The 8,504-nt window shown below is 24.1% G+C and overlaps 1 protein-coding gene across 2 annotated transcripts; it reads left to right on the top strand.

Annotated features, from left to right (window-relative positions):
- On the top strand, positions 1–5,065 carry LOC126897877 (zinc finger protein ztf-16). Of its 2 annotated transcripts, none has more exons than XM_050671819.1 (4): positions 1–224; positions 808–1,521; positions 2,250–2,493; positions 3,738–5,065. In XM_050671819.1, exons 2-4 carry the CDS (start codon positions 881–883, stop codon positions 4,341–4,343), a joined length of 1,491 nt encoding a protein of 496 aa, XP_050527776.1. In that variant the 5' UTR covers positions 1–224; positions 808–880; the 3' UTR covers positions 4,344–5,065. The 2 variants fall into 2 exon arrangements, with proteins under 2 accessions (XP_050527776.1, XP_050527775.1); XM_050671818.1 differs by having other exon boundaries at positions 1–292.
- Positions 5,066–8,504: the final 3,439 nt, after the last annotated feature.

The following is an 8,504-nucleotide window of genomic DNA, read 5'->3' as shown; positions in this document are numbered from 1 at the left end:
GTTAGTGTTGTTACTTAAGTTACATTTTATTTTTTAGTTCAATTTAATTTATCAATTCAATTTATTCAGTTAATTAAGACTAAATTTATATTCAATAACCCATTTCAAAAAAAATTATGAGTGATCGAAAAACACTATTTATCTATTTACCTATTAATATTTGTTAAAATGTTTTTATATCTATGTAGCAGAATTGTAAAAACCTTAATTTTGTTTATATTAAGGTAACCATACATTAAGTATAAATGTATTAATATTTTATACAGAAAAATACGATTAAATAACATTTCTGGTAAGTCATTTCCTGTCATTAAATTGACCTAGTTTTCAACTATTTTATGATCTTGCCTAACTCCCTTTTTACCACAGATTACTCAATCAACGTTTTGAAATATAATCTCATTATCTATTCATTTAATTTTATATATCAATTTATAGTATTTATTTTAAATACTAAATTATGATTTATGTAAAGTATAAGTAGTTTTAAATATATAATAGTGAAAATTAAATCAATTGAATTTTTACTTTAATTGTAATTAACTAAAATAATTACGAACCAAAAGTTATTACTAAAGTAAGTTATCTACTAATCATTTTATTTGAATTTTTTAAAGATTTATTCATAGTGTAAATATATTTTTTTAATTATAATATTAATTTTATTATTTGTTTTTTTCTGAGAAATTTTATTTTGAAAACTTAATTTTAGATAATTTTGTATTCCTTTTATATATTTTAAACATATACATATATATACTAAACCACTTTGTTTTTGTAATAAAATATTTGATTTTTTTTTAATAGAAATATAATTAATGAAATTTGAAGTAATGAATATTCAAATTTTGTGTTGGAAGAAAAAGTATTAATTCTTATCATGTCTGAAGTAGTATCATTTTCGCCAGAAATGATTGTGAAAACTGAATTCGATGTATCTACAGGAAATAATGATGACAATTCCAACAATAATTTTGATGATAATGGAGATGGAGAAAATGAACAATCAAATTTAGATAGTAATTTAAATTCTAGCTATGATACAACTTCTGATGGTGGTACCTCAATTCATCGTTGTGATAAATGTGATAATTATGAAACGCATAACGAACGTAATTTAGTATCTCATTTAGCTACATGCCAAGGAACAGAAAGTAATAATGATAATGAGTTACAAGTGAACCGTAAATTATTTGAATGTGACATTTGTAATATGAAATTTTCAAATGGAGCTAATATGAGAAGACACAAAATGCGACATACAGGTGTAAAACCTTATGAATGTAAAATATGTCAGAAAAGATTTTTTAGAAAAGACCATTTAGCCGAACATTTTACTACACATACTAAGACATTACCATTCCATTGTCCTATATGCAATAGAGGTTTTCAACGACAAATAGCTATGAGAGCCCATTTTCAAAATGAACATGTGGGTCAGCATGATATGGTTAAATCATGTCCACTTTGTAATTTTCGCGCTAGTTCAATGAAAAGTTTAAGAGTTCATTTTTTTAATAGGTAAAATATTTATTTGTTAAGATTAACTTTATTAACTGTTTTTAAATTTAGTGTTCAATTTAGATAATTGTCATAAAATTCAGGCCTGAACCAATTTATTCAGACTTTTATGCAAAAAGTTAAAAAACTAATTAGTTGCGAATAAAATATTTCAATTAACTGATTTTCATTTTTTTGAAATTCCTTTTTTGTTCACATTATAACTTTTTAAAAATTATGAATATGAGTTATTTATATTTAAATTTCGCCCATTTTCTTTGAACACCTAGTTAGTGCAGGTCTATTCATATTATTTATATAAAAATTATTTTATATATTTTGATTACTTCTATTAAAAAATATGTATTTGAGTTCAATTTAATTTTAGAATAATACATTTAATCAAATTCAATAACTATTCACATACAAATATGCTCTATAAAATGGTTTAAGGATTAATGTTTAATATACAACTTTTTTTTATAAAATATCCTTTCTTCTTATATATTCCTATTAAATTCATTACTTCTCAATAATCTTTTGCATTTTCTTAAATTTCATTATGTAGCATTTTTTTTAAAAATATATTTTAATAATTTTATATAGGAAAACAAGAATTTTTTTTAAAATTTAAGTAAATAAATTAAATAATCAAATATATTAAAAAATTAAACAATAAAATTTGTTAGGTTTATAAAATTACAAAATAATATTAAATTATAATTCTTACTATTCTTCTTGTTTTAAAGACATGGAATTGATTTGGACAATCCTGGTGTTGGAATGATTAATTCTCCTTCAAATAATATAACTATTGACTTCAACAGTGGTAATATCAATAACAGTGGTGCATGCAGTGATAGTGGAGAATCTATCAGTGGTAATCGTTCTGAAAGTAATGCTACACCACCAATGCATTTTCTTACACCTCATGTTGAAATATCCATGGCAGAACCAAATTTAATGGAGTGTCCTTCATTTACTTCTCCTCCAGTAAGTAAAAGTTCTACATTTTTATATTTTAACTACACACAATTACTCTGTTCCTAATGACTTATTTTATTCAATGATAATTCAAAAGATCACAAAAAAAAACATCTAATTAAATCAGCGCCTAAGAACAACATACTCTTTTTAAAAACTCAATCATTTATCAGAATATTGTGAAGGTTTAAAAAACATATGAAAATTTTTTTCTTTTCAACTTTGAAAAATGATAAAAAAAAACCTATATTAAATTACTAATACAATGTACTATAAGATAAATTAAAAGAAACTATAATTTTTTAGTAGTATTGTGTATTAAAGCCTAAGACAATACAACAGAATCAGTTTTTTTAGAAATCAGATAACTCTTAAAAACTTTTTTTTTTTATATATGGATTTTAGCTTTGATGTTTTATATGTAATTATGTATATTGTGAAGTTATTATTGGTTATTTCCAAATCTATGGATTTTGAGATTTGTTGGCTATCTGAATCAACTGATACAATTTTCAGTAAAAGTAGCCAATTTTGAAGTATTATGCTTAATAACATAATGTAAATTTTTAATGATTATATTAAATTTTTTTTTAATTTCATAAAATATGTATCAAGTATTTTACAACAATGTTTCTAAACACGGAAATATTGATTAATACTAATCAAAAAACTATCTTACAATATTTATTTATTCTTTTTTATAATTGAATAAATAAAAATTGCAAAATAATGTTTTAATATTTTTCATGTATTATTTGTACTGTTGTTTATTATGCAATTGTGTGGTGTTATTCAGATTATACAGATTTTCAGGACGATTGAAAGTATTTTTAATTATTTATGTTTTACTACTTGAGTTTAACAGAATAGTTGTAGAATAAAAATTGTTCAGATAGTGCTGTTTTCTCAAAACCAATTTTTGTCTTTATGAAAAAATTAGAAAACCAAAAATGATTTAAATGTATCATTATTATTCTTTTATATGTGCTCTAGATGATTAGGTTGTATACAGTGGCATATTTAAGGGTAGACGAAATAGATAGTAGCCCAGGGCTGCATTAAACATTTTTTGTCCAAGGTTTACCATGTAAATATAATAATTATAAATAATTTTTTCTGTCTTTATATAAAATATTGTATGTAAAATTAAACATAAATAATAATTGTCTTCAAAAATTTTTAATAACTAAAAACCCATGAAATAATATTTCTCTTAATCAGTTTACTTTGCAGTAAAATTTTGTTTGATTTAGATAACTGATAATAACATTCAAATAGAAAATGTTCAAAATTCAAATAATGAAGACATAACTGCTGATAATGATTCTCCCAATTCTCCTCAATCTATCGATTCAAACTCAAATTTGGCAAATTTACCAGCAATGTCTAATATTACTAGACAAGAGGGTGAAGTAAGCACTATTACCCCATCTGTATCTCTTATACCAATTAAACAAGAACAAGGAGAAGAATTATCAAAGAAATCAAATCAAAATTCTATTCATAATGGGGAATCTGATTCTGGACGTTTTCAATCAACTACAAATTTAACTTCATTAATTAAAATATCTCCATTAAAATCGTTATTACGGGATGAATTTAATCGAAAAATTAATTTGATAAATACTCCAGAATCATCTCTACCCCATAATAACGATCCAAACGTTTGGAAATGTATGGCATTTAAAAAAACTTTACAATGTTCGTTTTGCGGCATAACATTTCCGGACCAAACCCTTTATTTTCTCCATAAAGGATGCCATTCAGAAACAAATCCTTGGAAATGTAATATTTGTGGAGAACAATGTAGTAATGTTTATGAGTTCAACTCTCATTTGTTAAGCAAAAACCATCAATAATATGCTTAAAGTAAAACAAAAATAACTTCTTTTTTTTTTTGTTAATAATAAGTAAAATTATTACAATTTTATTTGTATAATTTAATGAAAAATATTTCAACTTTTCATTTTTTTTCGATCATCTATAAGTATTTGAAATTTTTTTTAAAGCAAAATCAAATTTTATTTTAATAACTTGACATTAATTTATTAATTTAAAAACGTTTGAAAATACTTTTTAAAATATAGTTGAAAATTAAACTTAAAAGAAAAACCATATACATATATGTAGTGAGTTGTCAGGTTAAAGGAAAAATTGTTAGTACAAATATAATAATATAATTTTGTAATAAACATATTGTATTATATCTTACTTCCTATTAATTATATATTTTTACATAGTTGTTGATTTCTGTTCCTCTAAAAAATACCTGTCTTTTTATCATTTATTCAGTGGTGTTATATTAATATTTTATGTCTCAAGATAACTAGGAAATCATTTTTTACGTATAATTTTTATCTATTATTATTATTATTTTTGTTATTAATAGAAAATAAATAATTGACCAATTTTTGAATGTTACATATATTGATTTGATAAGTTATTTTACTATTTTTTTTATATATTTTTATTAACCTTAAATAAGCTAATATATATATATATATATATATAAATATAATTTTAATGATTTGAAATTTGAAAATTTAATTTAAATATTTTTATTTAATTTTACTAGTTGTTATTAATAAGTATATTTTACTATTTTTTTAAGTGTTAATTTGCTGATACCTGAAAATTATTATATTATCTATTTAAAATAAATATTTTAAAATTGTTAACTTCCTAATAAATTATCCGTCCAATGTGCCTTACCAGTATCTAAGTTTTCTACATAATATTTAGAATTAATAAAACTTATATTGATAACTATGGAAAAATTAAAAAATAAATAATTAATAAATATATATTTTCTATAATCTTATAGCTTTTTCAAAATTAATCAGTTTTAATTCATAAAATTTAATTTGTTTTTTTTTTGTACAAGGCATTAGCTCATAAATATATATTTACTAGAAAAAGATGAATGAGCATATTCACTTTGATCATGCTTTTTAGACCAAATAGTTTTAATGTTTAAAAAAAAAATTATTTACTTGATAGTAGAAAATTATTTTTATAACTTAAATTAATTATAATTAATATAATAATTTTATTTAATGATGTTATGATTATTTATAGTAGTAGATAAATAAATAAATATAATTACTAAACATTGAAAGCAGTTTTAAATTTTTTTAATTATACAAGTAAACTTTTTTGTATATCAACCATATTCTTGAATTACTGCTTTTAAAATTGTGTTATGAAATGGAGTTCAGGGTTGTACAAGTATTTTTTTAATGTATAATTTTATCTTTTGTTTGTTTTGTTTTTATTATCTTTAATAAATTAATTATTGTAATAAGTTTAACAGTATAAATTTCTTTACCAATGAGTAATATTAAATATAAGTTGCATTTTTCTATTTATGTGATAACTTAAATAATCTCTAACTTGATGTATTAATTAATATCTAATGTTTAAAATTATGGATCCTTGATTGTTAAAAAATAATTTTTGTTAATAATAATTTATTAATTAGTTATTCTAAATAATTGCCTGTTTTTATGTTATAATTTTAAAGTATCTTTTATTTAAGTACAAAAAGTATGTAATGTGATTTCAACAATTGACTGTAAGTTTTTATTATTCCGTCCAATAAATTTATACTTTTAATTTTTGTTTATTATTACTTCATATTTTATTGAATTAATTTAATACGATGCTACATTTGTAATAAAGTCCACTAATATAGGATTATCTTTACATCTCTCTTAATATTAGTGTACATTTATTTTTATTTTACAAAATGGTTAAATATTATTTTGGTATTTTTAGTAGGGTTGGTGGGTGTACCATGTGTTCAAAGTAAGACATTGTGAGATCTGATGTCCACAATTTAACAAATGTTCTCATATTGTAAACATCATTCAAGCATTATGTTTTATAATATGTGTATACAAAAAAATTTAAGGTCAAGTGTTAATTATTTTTAAGTTGGCAGATTACAAACAAACGCAAGCATATAACTAGGGGGTATAGTGGGCCGAGCCTACTTTGAATTTTTTCAAAGTTAATTGGGGGCTCTGGAACTCTTAATTAAAACTACAATCATTTTAACCAAATATTAATAAAAGGTGAATACATGAGGAAATAAATTTCTTGTGGTAATTACTCTTAAGATGTGTGAAAAACTATATAAGGAATCATATTACTAATGATCATTTGAATTAATTTGGCTTCTATTAGCAAAATCTAACAAAATCTAGGTTTATATGTTTTTGTTTAAATATTTTTCAATATCATAAAAATAGAAAGATATTATTGTATCCATTTTATTATATATTATGAATTAATTTTTTTATTATTAAAAATATTAATGAATTTTTTGTTTGACTTGTAAAACTTTGCCCACAGTCTATATAATTACACATTACCACATTAATTTAATTCAGATAAATTTAAATATTTATAATAATGATGTAAAAGACATACCTTCAATGGTGTAATGAGGTTTATTATAGGGAGACATATAAATAAGAAAATATTTTACTACTCTAAAACAAAACAAAAATAAAAAATTGTATCTTCATCTTTTACAGCTTGTTCTTTAGCACTACCATATCACATATCTTAACATTTGGTTGAGTACTGTACCGACACCCATAATCTTGAAGCGTTGACAAGTCACCCAAAAAATATGAAAGACTGCTGAAGAAGCTTCCAAAGATTCCGTAGACTTATATTTCTTTCTTAACATCTTTCTTCAGGTGCTGTCAATAAATAACGTCCAATTATGAAATGGCTTAGTGTCAGATACTCCAAGTCATTTGGGTCTGTTGATATCGGTGTGAGTGCCCAAAGAGTGATTTGGTACAGCCTCTCATAATCTACCAAAGTGAGGGGCGCTTGGGGAGTTACAGTTCCACTAAGCATAAGCATGAGCAGTTAAATTATTCCTATTGACAGGTTCATTGACTACCTTACGTAGGTGATAATTGCGTTCCTGGACTTCCTGAGATTTGTTTTCTTTAGGGTAAAGAGTTTAGCATAATCTCTTCCCACTTTAGCAAAAATTTGATAAAATGAATCGTAAAGAACGGAACAGCTATCTTCAAATAAATGACTGCCACAAAGCCCTTCTCTCCACAGAACAAATAAGAGTTATCGGTTGCAGCTTCAATATGTCGAGGTATACGAATACTGGTAATAAATCTTAACAAATCTGTTCCACTCTTCTATCATGTCAGAAGGTAACAACTCATCCTAGTTAAATATTGACATCCATAATCTCTGCATTAAAGTTTTAACATAGAATGTAATAGGGGCCAAAAAACTGAGTGGATCGAAAATCTTCGCAATTACAGACAGAATACCTTGTTTAGATGTCACACATTTTATAACATCGATGTTAGGTCTAAGGTCGAAGATCCAGAGTCCATTGCATGCCTAACACCGGCACACCATCCACATGGCTAAAGGCTAAAGAGGAATAGGCGCAATCTTCATCTGGACATCCCCAACAACTCCAGCGAATTATTAGACCATTTTTTAAGAGACAGCCTCGCACCCGCGAGTATCTCTTTAAGATAATTCTGGAATATCTTTGCTTTTTCAATTAACTCAAGCCCAACACATATATCACAAATATATATGTTTGACATTCTTCTGCCCCTTTCTGTAGACAGAAAGGCAACCTACCTTTTATGTTGTTGTGTATTAGGGTGGTCCTTAAAATACAAATTTTCAAAATTCGATTTACGCGCACCAAAAAATTGTTCTAATACATGTAAAAATAAACTGTGCAAAATTTGGTCCCGATAGGTTGACGTTAACACGTGCCGCAAGAGGGTTGAAAATTCGATCAAAAGGGTAGTTTTTCAGTTATTGTGCTTTATCTCAAAATATATGATTTTTATGTAAAAGTTTATAAGAAAGAAATTATACATATAATTATTTTACACAAAAAAGATTATTAGCGAAAAACCCATAAGTCAAATATTTACCTCCTAAAAGTCAAAAGTTCCATAAATATTATGTTTACCAGTAAAATTCATATATTTCGGCAATTTAAGTATATA

Source organism: Daktulosphaira vitifoliae, unplaced genomic scaffold (assembly GCF_025091365.1).
Source record: "Daktulosphaira vitifoliae isolate Bord-2020 unplaced genomic scaffold, ASM2509136v1 Scaffold_2, whole genome shotgun sequence".
Classification (NCBI taxonomy): domain Eukaryota; kingdom Metazoa; phylum Arthropoda; class Insecta; order Hemiptera; family Phylloxeridae; genus Daktulosphaira; species Daktulosphaira vitifoliae.
This window is presented reverse-complemented; position numbering and strand designations above follow the sequence as displayed.